The 22715-nt window shown below is 44.8% G+C and overlaps 1 protein-coding gene across 6 annotated transcripts in view; it reads left to right on the top strand.

The window, feature by feature from the left end:
• The first annotated feature begins 14181 nt into the window (after nt 1–14181).
• Nucleotides 14182–22715, top strand: part of Msi2 (musashi RNA binding protein 2) — a 369453-nt gene continuing 360919 nt past the window's right edge. For all 6 annotated transcript variants that reach the window (XM_042670695.1, XM_042670704.1, XM_042670685.1 and 3 more), the window contains exons 1-5: nt 14182–14263; nt 14589–14629; nt 14987–15068; nt 15819–15903; nt 19593–19634. In XM_042670695.1, the coding sequence (XP_042526629.1) occupies nt 14202–14263; nt 14589–14629; nt 14987–15068; nt 15819–15903; nt 19593–19634 (312 nt within the window). In that variant the 5' untranslated portion in view covers nt 14182–14201. The remainder of the gene's footprint in view (nt 14264–14588; nt 14630–14986; nt 15069–15818; nt 15904–19592; nt 19635–22715) is intronic.

A 22715-nucleotide genomic window follows, 5' to 3' on the forward strand; every position in this document is an offset into this window, starting at 1 on the left:
TTCACATCCAGCTTGCGATCACCTGAACCTCCCCCAGCCCCCTAATCTTTCTCATAAATGCCTTCTGTGGAGACAAGCCTCCCCCATCAGCCACTTGGGCAATTGATTTTTGTTGTTGTTGTTGTTGAATATTTATGATTCTTTGTGACCTAGACTAGTCGATACAAAACCAGACCTCGCCCTCCTTTCTCATGGGCCGTTTGTTGAGTAGTGGTGCTGGGGGTGGGGTGGCCCACTACTATGAACGGAGAAGGAGTTGCAGCAGCAATACACCTACAAAAGTAAGAGAACGGTGATGAAATTGATTTTCTGGTTCAAATTATTCTCAAGTTCATCTTTGCTTTGTGTCCTCTCTGCCTCTCCGCTCGCCCCCATGTATTCATGCTTCTATTTCTTTTCTTTCTCTTTCTTTTTGTGCCAGAACTGGTACTTCAACTCAGGTCCTGGACACTGTTCCTTAGCGTCTTCGTTCTAGGCTGGTGCATTACTATCTGAGTCACACTTCCATTTGTGGCTTTTTGGTGGTTAAATGGAGCTAAAGAATCTCACAGACTTTTGAACTGTGATTCTCAGATCTCAGCCTCTAGGATTACAGGCGTGAGCCATCGGCACCCAGCTTCACATTTCTATTTCTTGGGCCTTCTTCCAAACACTATTATTTTAAACGTGGTTATCTTGTTCAGCAATTTACACTGTGTTGTCTCCTTTGTTATCCTCACATCTAAGACTTTTTCCTCCTCCCCGCTTCCCTCCATGTGTGTCAATACCATGTTTGACAAAATCTCTCTTTAGAAATTACAACCTTTACTCCCTCTCCTTCCTTTCCTTTAATTAGTTTTTTTCAGCCACTTGGAATTAGATGATTGGTGATTATAGAAATCGCAGTGTGGGCTATTGTGGAAAGTCTTAGCGTCAACTTAAGGAAACCTCTGTACATTTGGTCTCAGAACTTTCTAGCAGGATGCCTGAACTGTAGAATTAGGGGCTGTGAAGGGACATGGGCCTCTCTGCTCTGCCAGTAGAGGGAACCACAGCAACAAGAAGGCGTTTCCTCTGATCCCCAGACGAGGGCGCTCGCGCCCAAGGGCCTCCAAAGTGGGGCTTTCTCACCTTAAAGAACCTGGTCCAGTTGGTCTCCTGGATGTCACTATAGCACTACTTATTGGTGCTTTGGCTGCCTCCTACACTGCATAAAAAAGAGAATTCTTAAAAAGCAGTCCTGTTGTTGGCCCAAACTATGGTGGGATTTGCAGGTGTGTGAGCTTCTGGCAAATGAGCAGGGTGATGGAGACTATGAGGTAAGTAAGGCAGTGGGAATGACGGTAGGAAGGTTGGAAGGTCTCAGAAGTTAACTTGTAGAGTGGGGTAGAGAACTGGTGTGTGTGTGTGTGTGTGTGTGTGTGTGTTTCCAGCTGTGATATTTAGATTTCTGTTGGGCAAGAGGAGGTCTCCTTGGATATGGGACAGGCTCCAAGGCATTAAGGGAAGGTTAGCAGTGGCACCGTGTCAACCATTTCCAGGTGGAATTAAAAGGCATGGCTATTTTCTTCAGAGCACCCGGTACCTTTCATCAAGACTTAAGTTGGTGACTGATTAAAAAAAAGGAGAAATGGAAGATTAAGCCTGAGAGGCCAGAGGAGAAAATCGTTTCCAGGTGGAGAGGAGTGGGCAGCACGGTGGGTCTCGTGCTGATCATCTCTGAGGTGGGGAAGCATGCAGACAGCCCACCGTCTCCCGCCCTCCCAGGCAGGGCTGGGCTGCAGCCAGGCCGAGGCGGCCAAGGGCTTCCTCATTGCCAAGTGGTGAGGATGTTTAATAAAATATTTACCTCCATGTATAACAATGACAGAATGGCAAACAGCAGTTAAACAGACACGGGAGAGCAGCCCTGGGTTATTTTTAACGAGAATGGCAACTTCCTGTTGAATTCCTGAGGCTCTTCTGTGGCACCCACCACACCCACATTGACCCCCATTAGGAGGTGCGTTGAGCAGGGGCCACACCAGACAGGAGTGGATCTTCTTCTTCTAGAAACTGTCATTCAGAAGGGCCAGGTCCAGCACCTCATTCTAGCTCTACCTTTTGCAACTCTTAAAGGTAACAGCAAGTGGGTGGGTACAAGCTCATACCTGTAATCCTAGCTACTCAGGAGGCTACTCCGAGGATTGAGATTCAACATCAATTTGGGAAGAAAAGTCTGTGAGGCTAGCTCCAGTTAACCACCAAAAGGCCAGAAGTGGAGCTGTGACTTAAGTGGTAGAGGACCAGCCTTGAGTATAAAACTAAGGGATAGTGCCTAGGCTCTGAGCTCAAGCACCAGTACCATGCACACACATCCATACACACACACACACACACATACACACACACACACACACACACACACACACACACACGATGGAAGCATTCTGATACCTGGAATTACCATATCTAGAAGGGTCAGAAGGATTCTCTGCTGTGATTATCAGTGATCTTAATTCATTAGGAGTCCAACCTGTTGTTATTCAGCAGGATTTGCAGGCAGCCTGTCCGTTGGTGGGGGGTTGGGGAAAATCCTGAGTTGAGTCCAGGAAGGAGGAAGGAAGAGGGGAATGAGTGGAGGTAAAATGCCTCAGTAGAAGCTCCGGATTTCTAGCTATGCCCACTGTGAAAATGCAAAGCAAAAAAAAAAAAAATTGTTGGTTAAATATGTCTCAGGCCCCCTCTCCCCCACCGACTTCCACTAGGGAACATTTTGCATTTTCCCACCTAATCTGGAAAAGAAATAAAAGCAAGACAATTTTCTCTCCCATTGAAATAAAATACACCTTCATGCCTCTAAATATATCAAACAACGTTAGGAGAAAATAAATTATACATAAAGATATTTGTATGTTACAGCAGTAAAGGGTGTTTGGAAAGCATAATTGCATTTTCTCTCAGTCTTATACCTGTCTTTTAGGGTTTTCTTCCTCCCTATTTTTGAAGAATTTACTATTTCCAGTTTTAACTTTATTAGAAAGATACCATCTTGACTTTCTCATATTATAGAGCCAAAAGATGGGCCAACTCGGTATCTCGATGCCCACGCTGACTTTCACTTTATTGGAAGAACACTAACTAGCCTTGAATTTAAGAGCCTGCTCAGTGGTCATAATTCCTAGGAAAAGAAGCTATGTATTTATATAAGGGAAATACAAAGGGCCCATTACTTTTTTGACATGGAATTTATACTGGGTGAAATTTTCATGAATAAAAACTTATTTCACTAAGTATTTTCTAGTGAAATTATGGATTGCTTTCTTGGTGCAGAGTCTGGCATGTCTGTTTTTAAAAGTAAAGCTTGCAAGACTCCGGAAGGCGGATAAATGAACAGACTCTTTAATAAGAGAGGCGCCCAGCGTGGCAGTGAAATGTAATACCCAAAAGTAAACAAAGAACATTGTGTGAAAAAGAGCGAGTTGAAATTAATCTTGCTTTTCCAATTTGAGAACAAGCGCATGGCTGTTGGTAACTGAGTCAAGACATTTAAATCATATATATACTTTTATATCTTGACAGTGACCTTTTCTTAAGTATGCAGTGGGGATAAGAAGAGGAGCAAAGCCATGTTCCAGAAAGAGCATTTCCGTTAATTGAACATGAAATGTGTTGCAATCTGATAACATTAATAATACACGATTTGCCTCTCTATATCTAATAAGCAGTTCATCTGGTCAGAGTCAGACTAAAGCATTCTACAAATGTTAATGCATGAATCCTGTTACAAACCTATAAACTAAGCTGCTATGTTTTACTGCATGTTGAAGGATCTTTGTATTAGTTATCTAGGCTGTGTAACAAATCACCCCAGACTTTAATAGTTTCAAACACATATTTGAGGGTCAGGAATCAGGAATGGGGGGGGCTTATAGCTATGAGGTCTCTTGTGAAGTTATAGTGACTCAGCATGTACTTAGCACCAACAGGGCCCTGGGTTTGATCTCCAGCACCAAAAACACACTAACAATGGTACTGGCTATAGTAAGATTCTTTCTGTTTTTCCTTGTACTTGCATTGGGGCTTCAACTCAGGGTGTGGGCATTGTCTTTTAGCTTTTCCACTCAAGGCTTGTGCTATACCACTTGAGCCACACTTTTACTTCCAGATGCTCAGATCTCAGCCTCCTGAGTAGCTAGTATTATAGGCTTGAGCTACCAGCACCCAGAAAAATAGCAATATTTTGATGGCTTGACAGGGCTGGCAGATCTATTTTTCTCTAACTCAACAACCCTCTTGAGTTTAGTTTGTGTTTTTTGACAAGTAACCCCAATTATTACCCACATTGTGAGGATATGTTTATTTTTATTTATTTACTGCAGTACTGGGTACACAGTTTGTGAGGCTGGTGTTCTACCACTTGAGCTGTGCCTCCACCCCAGCTTTTTGCTGGTTAATTGGCCATAGAATCTCTCAAGACTTTTCTCCCTAGGCTGGCTTCAAACTATCAGTCCTCCAATCTCAAGCCTCCTAAGCAGCAAGGATTATAGTATTACCAGCAACAGGTTTCCGGTTTGTTTGTTTTGACTGCTAATCTTGGGGTTTAAACTCAGGGTCTCGATGTTGTCCCTGAGCTTTTTTGCTCAGGACTGGCACTCTACCACTTAACCCAAACCTCAACTTCTGGCTTTTTGCTGGTTAATTGGAGAAGAGTCTTATAGATTTCCCTGCCTGAGCTGGCTTCAAACTGTGATCCTCAGATCTCAGCCTCCTGAGTTGCTAGGATTATAGGCATGAGTCACCCATGTCCAGAAGCGTCAGTATTTTTTAAAGTTTCTCAGGCAATTAAAATGAACAGCAGAATTGACCTATGTTTGCCTCCTCTGAGACAGTTCCAATGATAGGTCACCCACAAAGCCAACACTGAGATTCCACAGTGCATTAAGAAAAGAAATGCATTTGTGATCAAAGATACTAAAACTTTGAAATGGAAGCTATTAAAAATTAAATGGAAACGAGTTCCATTTCTCGCAGTATGGCAGAGAATGTAACTTGAAAATCCTCCCATTGTACACCATCTGTAACAACTGGTCAAAAATACACCCAACACTCACTGAAATGAGCCGCCAGGTAGTAACAGAAGGCCAGGTCAGGCTCATACAGAGCCAAGATGGCAGCATGGCACGAAGGTAAACTAAGGTATATATGGTTACAAGCTGGTGTGCTGGGAGGCAGAATTCGACTTCAAAACAGGAAGACAATGCTATGGTCCCATATGGTATGGAGATGGAAGTGAGGATTCTCAATAAAGCTAGAATCATAAAGGCTGACTCATTACAGAAATAATTTGCTGAAAAAGAATTCTAGCTGGATGCGGGTAGCTCACGTCAGTAATCCTAGCTACTCAGGAGGTTGAGATCTGAGGATTATGTTTCAAATCCAGCCTGGGCAGGAAAATCTGTGAGATTTTTACCTCCTTGTGTGAAAAAGCTCAGAGATAGCACCCAGGCTCCAAGTTCAAGCCCCAGTACTAGCACATGTGCATGAACGTGTGTACGCACACACACACACACACACACACACACACACACACACACACAATCTCTGCAATAGCACAGGGTGATCAGTGAGCCTGTGTTGACACCAGGTGAGGGGGCAATCATAGACTTCTACTTGGTCATTGATGTGAATTTGGGGCTGGAATTTATGATGCCTGTACATTGTAGGAATCTGAAAGCTGAGAATGAATATAAAAGTACAGACTCAAAGCCAACCTACACCACTGACACAGTTTCTGTCATCTGTAAGCAAGGCACAGCAAATACATGCATCCTGAGAGTTTCAGAAGTATCAGACTATAAAACAAATAAAAAATAATTAAAGACATAAAAGGACATTTGAAGTCAGAAAAGAACATAAGCACTGTTTTTAAAAGGTTGATTTGAAATAGAATGAGACAGACTCTCTAGAAATGACAGATATTGTCCTTGACGAGCAAAACTGAGAAATGAGTAGACACAGAGATACAGCTGGAGAAGACCCATTGAGTGGGCTGAGGGGCCTCCCAAGCGGCAGCCCAGAGACAAAGGCTGAGAGATTCAGTGCACTCCATAAAAAGAGGAGATGCGTTATACACATGCAAGAACAAGGATGAAGAGCTTTATTTTAAATTATTTTTTCCCTGATGGTACTGGGACTTGAACTCAGGACCTGAGCACTGTCACTTGGCTTTTCTTTGCTCAAGGCAAACAGCACTACTAAGTGCTCTACCACTTGAGCCACAATCCACTTCCAGCTTTTTGGTGGATAATTGGAGGTAAGTCTCACAGACTTTTCTGCCCTGGCTGGCTTGGAACTGCCATCCTTAGATCTCAGTCTCCTGGGTAGCTAGGATTCCAGGCATGAGCTACTGCCATACCCAGCTAATATTTAAATCTGAAATGATGGCGGCACATCTTTCTAATTTACAAACCACATGAATTTAAGAGTATGGATGTACCATGAGGCATAAGCTTGTTAAATACAAAGAAATTCACACTTGAACACAGCATAGTAAAAATTCAGGAATCAAAGAGCCCAAAAATTTAAACTAGAGAGAAAGGGCATATTACCTACAATGGAGCAACCACCAGTCTTATAGCAAATATCTCAGGAATAAATAAAGAGATAAGAAAACAAGGTATATGCTGGGCACTGGTGGTCCACATCTGTATTCCTAACCATTAAGAAGACTTGAGATGGCTGGGCGCTGGAGGCTCATGCCTGTAATCCTAGCTACTCAGGAGGCTGAGATCTGAGGATCGCGGTTCAAAGCCAGCCCGGGCAGGAGAGACTGTGAGACTCCTATCTCCAATAAACCACCAGAAAACCGGAAGTGGTGCTGTAGCTCAAGTGGTAGAGTGTTTGCCTTGAGCTGAAGAGCTGAGGGACAGCGCCCAGGCCCAGAGTTCAAGCCCCACAACCGACAAAAAAAAAAAAAAAAGAAGACTTGAGATCTGAGGGTTGCAGTTGAGACAGTGTTCACGCTCTGAGTTCAAGCCCCAGGTCTGGCACCAAAAAATAAAAAATAAAGAAGAAGATGGGCATAGGGTACTCAGAAAAGTGCTAAGGTGGGCTGGGAAGGTAGCTCAGTGGTAGAGCGCTTGTCTTGCATGCATGAGGCCCTGGGTTCAATTCCTCAGCACCACATAAGCAAAAAGAAAAAAGCCGGAAGTGGCGCTGTGGCTCAAGTGGTAGAGCACTATCCTTCAGCTGAAGAGCTGAGGGACAGCGCCCAGGCCTAGAGTTCAGGCCCCATGACCGGACCCCCCCCCCCAAAAAAAAAAAAGTGCTAAGGTTAAGTAACTCAATCTAGTGAATCTAGTGAAGTATATCTAGAGAAATCACCTCTCAAAGACCAGAGAGTAGCCAGGAGAGGTGGGGCATGCCTGTAATCCCAGCGGAAGCAGGAGGATTTTGAGGTCCAGGTCCACTTGGGCTATATAGTGAAGACTCATCTCAAAAAACAAAAACAAAGCAAAAGGGTAAGAGTAAAGTGTGATACTTAATGGAAAAGTATGGCATTTATATAACTTTTCTGAGAAGAATTACTAAAAGATATACTTCAGAGAAAGGGACTGGAGGAAGGATGGGCATGTTAAAAGGTAAATATGATCAAATCAAGGCAGTAGTTACAATGTGATTAAAATCAGCATACAAAACCCAGATGGATCTCAAACAAGCAGAAGAGTAGATGTAGCTTGGTGAGTGACCTTCCATGCACAAGGTCTTAGGTTCAATTTCCAACACAGAAAAAAAACCTAAAATAACAAACAACAATAACATAAAATATGAGACTGTGCTAGGCCAACCTGTAATCTTAACTTTTAGGAGATTGAGGCAGGAAGGTTTTTAGTTTGAGACCAGCTTTGGATACATAGAGTAACCTTCCAAACAACAAAAAAACGGTCGGAGGGAACTGAAGTGGAATCATTCTTAGCTGACTGTATAGTTCTTTACTTTAGATCAATTGTACAAGTTAAAAATTGTAGTCACTAGCCAGGTGCTGGTGGCTCACGCCTGTAATCCTAGCTACTCAGGAGGCTGAGATCTGAGGATCGCGGTTCAAAGCCAGCCCGGGCAGAAAAGACCGTGAGACTCCTATCTCCAATAAACCACCAGAAAATCGGAAAGTGGCGCTGTAGCTCAAGTGGTAGAGCGCTCGCCTTGAGCTGAAGAGCTGAGGGACAGCGCCCAGGCCCAGAGTTCAAGCCCCACGACCAACCAAAAAAAAAAAAATTGTAGTCACTGAAAGAGTAGAAATAGAATTTACAACTTCTAAAGCCTTAGTAAAAGAGGAGAAAGAATCAGAGAGTTCTTGATCAACTTAGTGAAAGAAAATAAAGGAGACAAAGTATAGAGAAAGCAAAGTTAACTCAAGACCTAAATTTCAGAACATCAGAAATCAGCAGATTGATAACTCTCTTCTACATTGTAAATAGAAATAAAAATTGAAAAACAGCTTGGCAATCACTCCAAAGAGAAATTCTGGTCTACATACACTAGAAGACAAAATGTTCATCATAATTTGTAACTTGTAATAAATGGATTAACAACCCAAGGATCTACAGAGAAGAGTACAGGCAAACTGAACTGTGGCATAATTGCATAAAGGAATATTGTACAATTAAAAAAATGAACAACTGGGGCTGGGAAGGTGGCTCAGTGGTAGAGCACTTGCCTTGCATGCATGAGGCCCTGGATTCGATTCCTCAGCACCACGTAAGCAAAAAGAAAAAAGCCAGAAGTGGCCTGTGGCTCAAGTGGTAGAGCACTATCCTTCAGCTGAAGAGCTGAGGGACAGTGCCCAGGCCCAGAGTTCAGGCCCCATGACTGGACCCCTCCAAAAAAAATCACAAGAAATATTAAAAAAAAAATGAACAACCAGTTGGAACTATGGACTTGATTATTAGCAGTTATATTTTGAATAAAATAATCAGCCTCAGAAAAATTTTATAAGGCTTTAGAACAAGTAAAACAAGACATCATATCCTTATATCATTTAGTCATTGAAAAATTTAGTCTTATTCTTGTGTAGTGTATAAGAGTAAAAAATGCAGGTAAAAACAAAAGTGTTTGAAACAGAAAAAGAAATAGAGTGTGCTAACAACATTAAATCTGACTGTTTGAAAACAAGTAGAAAGCAGCATGGAAATATTTGTAAAAGGATACAGATCTCTGGCTGATCCAGACAAGGGAAGATAAATATATAAAGTAATATTTTGGATTAAAAATAGACATGATGAAAAGATACAGCACAGATTAAAATATATAAAGAGAAAAGTTGTAGACTATGTTTCATCAGTATACTTGAGAATGCTGACAGTATCTATAATTTTCTTGAAAAATGCAATGTAAAAATTCATTCAAGAAGAGAAGACCCAAAGACATCTACAACCATTAAAGAAATGGAATTGGTAGTTATAAATCAACCTAGGAAACAGTTATCCCAGACACAGACATATTATCAACAAGTTCTACCAAACATTCAAGGAACACATAATTCCAATCTTAAACACACTGTTCCAGAAAAGGAAAAAGAAAAAATTAAACATTTACTAGTTTATATTAGGAGGCTAGTCTAACTAGAAAAAGGCAACACAAAGAGGAGAAAATTACAGCCAGTTTGACTACTTCTGAACATGAACAAAAACCCTAGAAATAGATGTTGATCTTCATTTATTTATTAATTTAATCCTCCATTCACTCAACAACTATTTCTCTCTTTTTTTCTTTCTTTTTTTGCTGGTCCTGAGGCTTGAACTCAGGGTCTGGGTGCTGTTCCTAAGATTTTTTTTTTTTTTTTTATCAAGGCTAGCACTCTACCACTTGAGCCACAGCTCTACTTCTATCTTTGTGTGTGTGTGTGTGTGTGTGTGTGTGTGTGTGCGCACATGAAAGAGGAGGGAGGGAGAGATATTAATTGGAGATAAGAATCTTTCCTGCCCAGGCTAACTTTGAACTTCCATTTTCAGATCTTGTGAGCTGCTAGATTACAGGTGTGAACCACTGGTGCCAGGCTCAAAAATGATTTCTTACTGACCATGCACCAGTAGGCACTGTGCTGCTACAAGAGGAGCAAAATGAGGCGGGAGTCTGTGGCTTGATGGAGGAGACAGGCAAAGAAGCAAATGATCACATAGGGCAAGGAACACAGAGGACACTCTAGCAGGTTAACAGTGTACATCAAGGGGCAGTCAAGACAGGGAGAGAAGTTGGAAAACCTTTCTAGGCATGAAAGTGGAGTAAGAGCACAGATAGGGACATTGTTTTGGAGGCTACTTTCAGGGCCTCAGGTAAGAGAGTAGAGATCTGTAGAGAGAAAGATAGCTGTTCGATATTTAGGATGGAGTGCACATCGAAGGGGAAAGGCTTCAGGGGCTGGGTCTGTCCCCTGAGAGAGGGAACCCCAGTAAAAAGACAAGGTGAAAAAGCATCCACATTTTTCTGGACATGCTGAGTTTGGAGATGTTGCATAGGACCCTGACCAGAGCCTAGAACTTACTGGAAGGACAAGGCTGGAAATTTTTAGTGGTCTCAATAGGTTGTAGGGTTTGAACCCATCCACTGAAATGGGAGAGTGAGTATACAGAAGAGCGAATAGGGTTGAAGACCAGTATTTAGTGGCAAAGCAGAGAAAGAGTCAAGACAGAGAGAAATAAAAGCACTGGGGAGAGGTCAAAGAACCATGAGTATGGGTATTGAAGGAGAGCTAGGGAAGAAGAGGCTGTCCAGTATCCCAAGAGGAATGAGTTCTGGCAGAGGATGCACTGAGATAGAGAAGATATAGTGCTCCACCACCACCACCATCATCTATTTTAAATAATGCAATGCAAAGGTGAAGCCTGAGGAGGTTTTGGGGGGCCGTGGAAATGTTCTGTGTCTTGGTTTCTAGGGTAGTCACATCACTGAGAGTATTTGTCAAGACATAGAATCAGAGAGCAAGAAGTCTTTGTAATGTTGCTGCTTTTACTTATTTATGAGAGTACTGGGGCTTGAATTTAGGGCCTAAGTCCTGTCCCTGAGCTTTGGTAGGCTAGCATTCTACCATGTGAATCACAGCTCCATTTCTGGATTTTTGGTGGTTTTAATTGGAGATTAACAGTTTGACAGGCTTTCCTGCTTGGGCTGGCTTTGAATGGCAATCCTAAAATCTCAATCTCCTAAGTAGCTACGAATACAGGTGTGAGCCACCAGCAACCAGTTTACGGCTTTTATATTTTAAAAACAAAACAAAATAGCTGGGCTTTGGTGGCTCACGCCGGTAATTCTAGCTACTCAGGAGGCTGAGATCTGAGGATCGTGGTTCAAAGCCAGCTGGGGCAGGAAAGTCTGTGGGACTCTTAACTCTAATAAACCACTCAGAAAACCAGAAGTGGTGCTGTGGCTCAAATGGTAGAGTGCTAGCCTTGAGCTGAAAAGCTGAGGGACAGCACCCAGGCCCAGAATTCAAGTCCTATGACCAACAAAAACAAAACAAAACAATCCTACCCACAAAAAAGAAACAAAACAACCTAAGTAAAAAACATAGTGGTGGAGACTTCTAACCTAGTCTTCCTTTGCCACTGATTTAGCTGCTGAAGTGCTGGGCCCCTTCAGGGTTTCACTAAGATCCCTAAGTAGCCAATTGACCACTTGGGTAGGTTTAGATAGAGAAGAAGGCCACCCATTCTTGCCTTGTGAAGGGCAGAAGGAAAATGTTGGTAGCAGAGCCAAAGGAAACACAAGACTCAGAGCCACAAGAATTGCCTAGTGGAGAGGGAGATGGGCCTTTCAAGTTTGGAACTTCTGAGACCCTCATGTAAAATGGGGAGATTAGATAAGACTTTTCTAGCTCTGATGCTCAGTGGTTCTGTGGTAAGATTCCCAAATGCAATCCAATTAGCTGTGTTGTCTGCATTTTGTTATTGAGAATAATAATAAACAATTACCATCAAAACAATCGGCTCTTCGACAGGAGACCCAGGGTGATTCGGGAAGCGATTTGGAGTGATGGGAAATGCTCGCGTTTGTGGTCTAGTCTTCTAAAAGAGTCATATTAAATAATAAGTGATAATAAACATGACCCACAGAGGTTTGCCATGAAAAACATTTTTACCCTGTCAGGGAGGTATTATCCCAGCTGAGGGGACAGGGAGATTGACAGTGTGGTCACCCAGGGCTTTGTCTGATGTTGAGGTTTTTCCAAATGTTCCATGTTTCCAAGACCCACAGTGAATTTGCTGGTTTTGGTGTTGAGTGTATTTCATTGTCTCCTAATCTTATGAAAATTAATGGAAAAGTGTTAATTGGGCATCCATTCACACTGAACATTAATCTGAGTATCTGATGAACCACAACTGTATGTTGCCCCTCATGCCATATTAACTTAATTTATTGTAATAATTTAAAACAATAAGGATAATTGCATCCTTATTGTTTTAAATACCCCATAAATTGAATCCAGCCCGAATCTGGCCAGCCTGGATCTGCTGGGAGATGCGAATGATGCCTATGGCAAGCAACTTACGGGTCTTTTCGAGTTTTCATTGCTCAGAGCAAGGAATCCTGCATTTATGAAGTGTGTGTGTGTGTGTGTGTGTGTGTGTGTGTGTGTGTAGGGGGGGGTAGATGGAGGAGGGAAGGAATTCTGAACGCGAGTTTGCTGCCAGCGACCTCGCCAGGTTAGCACAGGTCTTTCAATCTCCCGCACTTTACTCTGCATAAGAAAGCCTGGATGAAGTTGAGAAATGATGAGATCGATAAGGGACGAATAGTAAAGAGGTTTCCTGAAACTAACCAACCCTTCACAACCATCCCAGAGACGCTCCCCTACAACTTCTAAGCGCACACATTTGCTTTGAACCCCAATCATTTGACCTTGACCCCCTACAGACCTGTATTACTTTTTTTTTTTTTTAATAACTGTGTCTAATTAACGCAGAACCCTTTCTGGTCCCCCCCTTACCATCGCGGCTGTTTCGCAAAGTTCCAAAATACCCTTTCCCCGGCACGGATCCTTCCGTCCCTGGGCTGGGGAAGGGCGGGGAGCCGCGCCAGACCTGCGGGTGTGGAGCGCGGGAGCCGGCGAACTTGCAGCGCCGAGGGAAAAATAAAACTTGTGGCTGGCGTTGGTGCGGGGGTTGAGGGTGGAGGGTCCCCGCCGTCCCGGGGGTCCGGGGGGTCCCGAGGGCCGCCCCAGGAGCGCCGGGATGTGTGGGCTTGGCTCCTGACGTCCTTGACCTAAATTTCTGCGCGGTGGCTGGAAACAGGGCGCAGAGCCGGGCGGACGGTCGGTGCCATCCCCGGGCTCCGGGCGTCAGCGGCCGGCGAACTTGAATGGAGAGGCCGAAGTAGGGGTGCGGGGTGTGTGTGTGTGTGTGTGTGTGTGTGTGTGTGTGTGTGTGTGTGTGTGTGTGTGTGTGTGTGTGTGTGCCCGCGCGCGTGCGCGCGCGCCGGGGGGGAGGTGGGCGCGTCTGCGCCCCGCACGGTGAGCATCCCGCACCTCCCCCTCCCCGATCCTCCCGCCCCGCCCCCCGCACCCCCCCCCCCGCCCGTGGCCCACGTGATCCCGGGGGTGGGGTGGGGGGGAGTCGAGGTGCTCCCCTCAGTTTCCCGTCGTTCGGAGGCGGGGCCCCCGCGGGGGGTTTGCGCGCCGCTTCCCGCGGGTGCCGGCGCTGTGTGTGTGTGTGTGTGTGTGTGTGTGTGTGTGTGTGTGTGCGCGCGGGAGGGGGGGCGAGCGTGCGCGCGCGGGCCGGCGGGGGCCGCACGGGGTGCGTGACGTCACCGCATTGGTTACACGACGTTCTAGAACTCCGCCCCACGTGCGCGGCGGGGCGGGGGGGGGGAGGAGGGGATGGGGGTGGGGCGGAGGAGGGGGAGAGGCGGGGAGGGGCCGGGGGGAGGGGGGCGGGGACGGGGGGGTGTGCGAGGCGGCGGCGGCGGCGGCGGCGGCGGGCGGCCGGGCGGCGGGGCGGCGGGGCGGCGGGGCGGCGGGGCTTGAGCTAAGCCGAGCCCACGTGTGACGGCTCTCGCCGCGGCCCCGGCTCGGCGCTCGCGGAGATTCGGCGGCGGAGCCGGGCGGGCGGCCGGGCGGCCGGGCGGGCGGGGGGAGGAGGCGGGGGAGGAGGGAGCGGAGAGCTGTGGGGCTCGGAGCCGGCCGCCGCGCCGCTCCGCTCGCTGTGGGGCTCGGTGTGTCGGGGGTGGGGGGGCGGGGGGGCTCCGCTATGGAGGCAAATGGGAGCCAGGGCACCTCGGGCAGCGCCAACGACTCCCAGCACGACCCCGGGTAAGTTTCCAGCCGCTGCCCACCGCGCCGCCCGCGGCTCGCTCCCCTCGGCCGAGCCGGCGGGGCCGGCGGAGCGCGGGGCCGGGCGTCTGCGCGCGCCCCCTCCTCCCCCTGCGCCCCCTGGTGCCGAGGGGGGCCCTGCCCGCCCCCCGGGAAGTTACACACCTTGGGGTGGCGTCTGGCCGTCACCTTCGCCCCCACCCCACCTCACCTCCCGGCTGGCGCTCGCCCGCTCCCCCCGCTCTCCTCGGAGCTTTTGTAAGTTACACGTCAAAATGGCCGATCTGACATCGGTGCTCACTTCTGTTATGTTTTCTCCCTCTAGTAAAATGTTTATCGGTGGACTGAGCTGGCAGACCTCACCAGGTAAGGGAGGGAGGGGGGGGCTCCCGGGTCCCCCCCTTCTTGGCTTCTTTATTGCTCTTTGTTATCCCGCGCTGGGAGCCCCCCGCCCCGCCGTGGACTCCCCACTTTCGTGCAAGGTTATATCTATATTTTAAATAGCAGATCCTTTCCGAGCCCTCTACGCGACCTCTGCTGCCGAATCCCCCCTCCCCGCGTGTGCACACGCTCACACACCGAATGCAAAACAAAACAGAATAACAACAGAAAACTACTTTTGCTTCTCTCTTTTTTTTTGTCCTTGATCAGATTTTGCATTGCTTCTATATATTTTTTTCTCCACACCTTCTCCCCCCCATCTCTCTCTTTCTCTCTCTACAGATAGCCTTAGAGACTATTTTAGCAAATTTGGAGAAATTAGAGAATGTATGGTCATGAGAGATCCCACCACGAAACGCTCCAGGTAAAGCCTTTCCCTTCTGGATTTTTGTCTTTATTATAGAACAAAGTTTTAGCTTTATATTTGGAGGTGTCTTTGGAAGTAGCTAAGCGGATTTAGAGTGGGGCTCAGGCGCATGGCCGGGCTGGAATGTTGCTCCCCCTCCTCCCATCACCCTAAAGGTTATTATTAATTAGGGTTGAACTCTAGAATCGAAGCTGAAACCCTTCCTGAAGTCTCCCCCGCCCCCCTCCTGCTTTCTCCCTCGTTGAAGATGGCATTCGGCTTCATTCACTCTACAGTTTGTAAAACAATTATTATTTTACTTTTTAAATGTGTGCTTTCCTCACATTCTCAGTTCCCCCAAACTCTGAAGTCCCCTGTTAGGAAAGATAGGCGATTCTAAGTGTCCGGCTTCCTTTAGAATAAAACAAAGCTTTCAAAAAGGGAGGAGGAGGGGGAGGAGGTGGAGGAGAGGAAACTGAGGCGGCCAGAGTGGAGGCTCCAGCCTCAGCTAAGTTAACCTCCGGCCACCCTAGCCTCACCCCACTTCCCCCAGTAACCTTGGTAATTTTCTTGCCTGGTGGAGGGCTGCAGGGAGGAGGGGAACTAGAAGAGGGAATAGGAATAATGGGGGTGCATTTGGGAGCAACTTTTGCTCCTTGGGTTTTCTTTTCTTTCTTTTTTTTTTTTTTGCATTAGGTCTCATTTCTTGTGACTTTCAATGGTGTCACATTTTCTTGTTTGTTTTTCTCCCTCTTTGTTTCCTTTCAGAGGCTTCGGTTTCGTCACGTTCGCAGATCCAGCAAGTGTAGATAAAGTATTAGGTCAGCCCCACCATGAGTTAGATTCCAAGACGGTAGGTTGCTTTTTTGTTGTTGTTGTTCGCCCCTTTTCAGGCATTGACAGCCCTATTTAAAGGGACAGCGCCGCCTTTCGCTTTCTGTGTTAGAACTGGATACTTTTAAAACAGCTAACTAGTTGGCTCAGAAGTTTGCTGGTGGCTTGGGTTTGGGGTTTTCTTTTTTAGAGCCCATCCCACTGCAACTCTGGAGGCTGCCAAGCTAAGGGTGGAGAAGGGGGAGGGAAGGGACTCATCTCTGGGGGAGAGGGTTATCCTCTCAGGCCAAGGGACTTTACCACAGCCTTCACCACCACTGGAGAGCAAATGGAACTTTCTTTGTCAGCGGAGCCCCGCCTGCATTGCCAACTGTGGCTCTGGGAAGGCATGGCATGCTTCCAGGTTGAGGGGAGCTGGGTGGGGGGGAGGGGAAGGGGGCGCTCATCATAGATCCAGGCAACAGGTTTCTCTCCTGGCCTTGGGATCCGGAATGTGGTTTGAAGAGGGAAGGAGAGACACTGGCAGTGCCAAGCCTGGATATCCAGTGGGGTGACTCCAGATGGTGTGAAACCGAATGCTTAAGGCCTTGGGTTTCAAAGTGATTTTTTTTTTCTTTTTCTTTGTTGGATCCTTTTATTTCTGTAGATAAGAAAGTTGCTAGGCAGAGAGGTCAGAGAGGAAGGGAAGAGTGGCAGTCTGTAATAATAAATTTAATGTTAGTGGAGGCCGGGGAGTTGACGGTCTTTTATTTAGCCCCTCTGCTGGCTTCCTGCCTTCTCCTGTCTCCCCTGTATGTGTCCTCTAATTTCCTCACAATTTTTGCGTATCTGTGTAATGCTGGCCTCAAGGTGATGTTGGGACTGTGCTTCTCTGAAGATGGGACTCCTGGAGTAGGGTAGGATGAGAGATTGTGGTTCCAGCTGCCCTATTGGGAACTTGAGCAAGTCGTTCCCTGTGTTTGGGTCTCAGTTTCCTTTTCTGTAAAACACTGAATTAAGTGATCTTCCAAGTTCTTTGTCTTTAAAATTGAATGGGAGAGACAAAAAGACCTGGCAACCTTTGGTGCATAGGCATTGAATTTGCAAATTCACCCTCTATGATCAAAAAAGGTTGGGTACTGCCCTCACCCAAGAAAAGACCTCACACACTTGGCTTTATTAATTGTCTTGGACTTGTCAGAACCTGTAACCCAGTGCTTTTGTACTTTTAGAGCGTTTAATTTCAGGGATAATCTTTTGTAGGGTGGTGAAATTGTGAAGAAAATTTCCTCCCTTTTCCCCTGACTTTAGGCTACACAAATTCGCAAAAGCTACTAAAATGAAAGAGGAAAGCCAGCTCAAGGCACCCTCCTCCACTTGGGTGGGGAGTTTGGTTTGTGCTGTGGCTGGTGGGTCCCTGAGTATCTAGTAAATAGCCTACAGTTTTCCCTCCTGGGGTTTTTGTAGAAGTGTTCAGGTCACTGCTACTTAGTTTAACCTAGCTTTTGACTTTGTTTCAACGTTCAGTGCAGGAGGCAGAAGCGGTTGTTTTATTGACATGGAAACCGAGGATGTTGTTTACCATTACCTTAAAAGCTTTGTTTAGGTAACGGCCATTCACGTCCAAAATAGTACCCTAGTGTTTCCTAGAGGACTTGTAGATCCAGTAAGTAGAGCTGTACCTAACTAACTAATGTTTTCATTTTTGGTAGTTTTTTTTTTTTTCTTTCTTTCTTTTTAAAAACTAGTTGACCGGGATGTGCAAAAGGTTGGGATTTGCCATCTTGCCTTGACCCCTCCCCCCTCCTATAGAGATCTCTGTAAATTGCACATGGAGGAACTCTTCTCTTGGTGTATGTAATTCACTGATGTCACCACACTCAAATGCAGTTCCCAATTGGCTTTTAGTTTTGCAATTTTCATTTTTTATTTTAGTACTTGATGGTCCTCATTGCCCCTGGCCTCTCTTCTGACATACTCCACTTGCCTATCTTTTTGCATTGTGTGGTCAGCCAAAAACAAACCCTTTGGGGGGAGTATTTCTCCATGGAGGCATCTGTCTTACTTATGGTGGACAGAATGGAAAATCCACACCTGTTGTATCTCTCTTGTAGACAAGCTCTAGTCAGTGCTGGGCACACCTGTAGATGCAACAATGTTAATCTTTAGGAAAGGGTAGTTTTCTAGAACAGTGTTATATTTGTGTGTGTGTGTGTGTGTGTGTGTGTGTGTGTGTATGTAGTTTCTGACAGGTGATCTCTCATTTCTCAGGTGATGCTTAAAAAGTGGAAACTATGATGCAGACTTTTATTAGGTCCTTAAACTACTGTAATAAAAGCAGTAAGCCCTTGTATAGACTAGTACAGGGGCTCTAGAGGATATAGGTCAGGGATAGGAATTATGTGTGGTTATTTGTCATCCCTAGCCTTCTTTACCCCACAGCATTCTTCTTAGCAGAACTGAAAGCCACATTCAGCTTGAGTTTTTGAAAGGGAAGAAAATTAAATATGAAGGTCAAAGCCTGGAATTTAGTTAACTTGTAGCAATATTCAGGTTACTCTCTGTGTTGTTTTACTCAAAAGATTTGAAACATTTAGAAATGCAAAGAAAACCAACAGTGTATGTATTTTATATTCCTTGCCCCCTCCCCCTTTTACTGTCCAGTAACTTTCTTCTCACATTAGCCTGTTAATTCAAATGCTTCTGTGGGAATTAGTTCTGAATTGTAAAGCTCCTTGCTTTGTAAGCAGGCATCTGATCTGGAATAGAGTAGGCTTTCCTGTGGGGGTTGAGGTTGGGGTGGGGGAGCTCCCAATTACTGCATTACAGTCCCACTTCACTTTTTTTTTTTTTTTTTTTTTTTGTATTCTACCTATGGCCTTCGGTTTCTAATTTGGACTTTAGGTTTAAAGCTTCTGGATTTTAATCCTTGTGGTTTTTAAAATCCAGGTGGTTTTAGTTCATGTGCATTTTTTGCTTTATTGCATTTTTTTTTTTAAATCTAGTCAGGCTCCATGGTTTCGGACACCTGCTTTCTATGGAGGTATAATGACAGAACAAATCATCTTTTTGATAATGCCTGCTAACTTTATTTTGCTAAAACATAGTGAGTTGATTCAAGCCGAGCATTGTGTTGGATGGGAGTTTTGCGATGTTGTTGACTTCTGACATTTTGGGGATCCATTTGCCCTCTTGTGCTAGGGAGTAGAGATGTCATCTATTTTATTAGTGCTAGAAGCCACTTTTGATTTTCAGGTTTTTATTTTTCCCCTCAGTGGTAACATGGCTCCCATCTTTTCTCCTGTGCATTAACTGCAGGTATCATTTAATAATAATGTTTATGGAAGAGGAACTCTTGCAAAAAAAGATCTGATTTATACAGAGCATCACACACTAAAATGCATGGTAGGACACTTTAGAAAGTCTAGCCATGTTTGGATAGAGATAGTGAAAATTTAGATCAACGTTGAAGGAACCTTGAATAGCTCCAGAAACAGAGTGTAATATTATGTGTGTATGTGTGTGTATGTGTGTGTATGCATATGTTCATATATGCATATATACATATATATAAAGTATATGTGGACTTATAAGCCTGAGAAATGAGTGATTAATGATTAAGTGATATGTGTGTATATATATATATATATATATATATATATATATACATATACATATAGCCTACTCACAAACTATCCCACTGATACCTATTATTTTGTTTTTTCCCAGATTGATCCCAAAGTTGCATTTCCTCGTCGAGCACAACCCAAGGTAAGTAAAACAACCAGCAATAGGGCTTAAATACTCAGTTGCGAAGATTTCAGGTTTAGATTCCAAACATTGGCAATGAATTGTGGCACCTTGCTGTGTGTCGTACCTTTAGGGTGTCAGTATGGGTGAGAAGGGCCCTGTGAGCAGTTCTCTGAGATACCCATGTGTGTCTCCCAGTTCTCCCATCTGATGTGAGCTCTAAGCATCCAGAGGGATGAGTCTGATCCTTAGTAGGAGGAAGTGACTCTGTCTGTTACAATATTTATGCAAGTCTTCTATTTATTTTTTTAAGTATTGCTGAGATCATATCAGGAAAAGTGGAACTCTTCTTCTTGAGGGTGCTCTTTCCAGGTCTTATATCCTGTGCTTTTTGAGAGCAGTGGAATTTAAACAGCTTGTCCTTTCTTGGGAAAAAACAAACAAAACTTCACAGATGCTGAAAGCTGTAAGTCCAAGAGAGGAAGCCCTGGATTCTTTGGTTTCAGGTTGGTCAGATAAATCAGGGCATCCTTGAAACCAACAGTGGTGCTTGTGTGAAACCCTGTAACTCTGTGGGAGTCTGGTGGAGACTTGCTTAGAGGATTGTGAGAGGGCCACAGTTTTGTAGAAGTGGCTTGTTCACATGGCTCTTTCTGAGCTCGTCAGCAGTGGTTTAGAATTCAGCTGCAGGAAGTCTATGGCTGGATTGGAAGGGCTGTCAGCATATACATTCATTTTACGCCTTTTAGCTCAACATCTTTCTAATGTAATAATACTGTAAGAAACACTTTTTCATATTTGGTAGCCTTGATACTCTGGAGTGTAAAGTAGAAGCTTCTGATTGTGGGGCATCAAGGGCCTTCACTTTTAACACATTTAGTTTATTTCCTCAAGCTGAGTCCCCCAAATCAGAATCTTCTCATTGTGTAAATACTTTTGCACATTAGTAAAGAAAGGGTGCTGTTGAGGATGGTATTTCGAGAACTTAAGGTCTAGAGCTTGCCATGAGTGAATGATCTTTCTAAACTTATGACTTCCTAAAGATGGAATCAGAATTTCTTTTTTTAAAAATTTTATTTTATTGTAAAGATGCTGTACAGAGGGGTTCCAGTTCCATGAGTAAGGCAATGAGCACGTTACTTGTCAATCATTGCTACCCCTTCCCTTGTTGTCCCACTATCCCTTCTCTTCCCCCCCCAATATCTTAAATAAGGTAACTTTCTTTTCACTCTTTTTTTCTCTTTTTGTTTGTTTTGGTGCCAGAACTGGAGCTTGAACTTAGGGCTTGGGTGTTGTTCCTTAGCTTTTTGCTTAAGGCTGGTGTTTTATCACTTTGGCTATAGATCCACTTCTGGCATTTTGCTGGTTAATTGGAGGTAAGAGTTTCAGGGACTTCCCTGCCTATGCTGGTTTTGAACCGTGATCTTCAACTTTCAGCCCTCTGAGTACTAGGATTAGAGGTGTAAGCCACTGGCACCTAGTAATAACTTTTTTCTTAGGGCCCTCCCTTCCCCTATCCCCCCCGCGATGTCTTAAGTAGATGATAGGAATGTATAAATGGAAGGGATTATTAGATTGCTTGTGTATGTGGCACAAACTGTTACAGTTGCTTTGCAAACAGTGTATGAGCTTCACATTTCCAAAGGCTTTCTAGAAGCAGCAGTGTATCCTGGGTTTGGAAAAATGACTGTTTCTTCCAGAAGTGTGAATTTTCAAGTTTCCAGGTTTGTCATTCAGTCACTCTATACCCGCATCAGATTTCCCTATGAGGAAACTGGAAAAATTCCAGCTTTGACTAAACTGGGGGTCTGACTGCTTTCCTCCCCGTCTCCCTTGTTGTCCCTTCTCCCTGACTTTTTATTTGTCTATTTACTTATTATTTTTTATTTAGTTCTGTTCTTGGAGCTTGCCTGGGCCTGGATACTGTCTCTGAGCATTAAAATTTATTATAAAGGTGATGTACAGAGGGGTTAAATTTACATAAGTCAGGTAAAGAGTACATTTCTTTTTTTTTTTTTTTTTGTTGGTCATGGGGCTTGAACTCCGGGCCTGAGCGCTGTCCCTCAGCTCTTCAGCTCATGGCGAGTACCCTACCGCTTGAGCCACAGTGCCACTTCCAGTTTTCTAGTGGTTTTATTGGAGATAAGAGTCTCACGGACTTTCCTGCCCAGGCTGGCTTTGAACCATGATCCTCAGATCTCATCCTCCTGAGTAGCTAGGATTACAGACGTGAGCCACCGGCGCCTGGCAAGAGTACTTTTTGGACTGTATCACCCTTTCCCCATGAGCATTTTTGCAGTCTACCACTTGAGACACAAGTCCTCTTCTGGCTTGTTTGGTAGTTTATTGGACATAAGAATTTCATGGGCTTTTGTGCCTGGGCTGCCTGGGCTCTGCTTTGAACCATGATGTTCAGATTTCAGCTTCCTGAGTAACCTGGGTTACAGGTGTGAGTTACCAGTGCCTCTCTGACTTTTTCTTTTTTAAACTAGGAAGGGAATATTTCAATCTTAATATACTTTGTCATTTGTTGTTTTAGTTACACATTCAACTTGAAAACAAGATATGCTATTTCTTAAATATCCCTCAGCCCCAACCCAAAGTCTAGGATATTTGGAGATGAATTTATTAAGATATTTAGATATGTGTTGACATTAAACCAGTTGAGAGAGACATGTTGCCTTGGAATTTATGTGTGTATGTCTGTGTGGGGATGTGTGTGTATGTGGGTACTGGGGCTCTTTTTCAGCTTTTTCCATCACAATTGGTGCTATCCAACTTAAGCCATACCTCCAATTCTGGCTTCTTGCTGGTTAGTTGGAGATAAGAGTCTGGGATATATCTGTTCAAGCTGGTTTTGAAGTATGTTCCTCCGATATTATAGTTAGGTTTATTGGTATGAGCCACTTGCACCTGGCTGATTACCTTACTTTTAATGACGCCTTGCAAAGGACTTTGCTCTTCAATCTCTTTCAGCTCCATTGCACTCTCATCAGTCAAATGGGAGTGAAGACATCAGTTCCCTCAGTGGGCTTTTGTGGAGAATAAAAGCATGGCCCACAGGGAAAAGCCTCGAAACTCATCACTATCATTCCCCATTTT

This window comes from Dipodomys spectabilis, unplaced genomic scaffold (genome assembly GCF_019054845.1).
Source record: "Dipodomys spectabilis isolate Male_0828 unplaced genomic scaffold, ASM1905484v1 ptg000018l, whole genome shotgun sequence".
NCBI lineage: Eukaryota > Metazoa > Chordata > Mammalia > Rodentia > Heteromyidae > Dipodomys > Dipodomys spectabilis.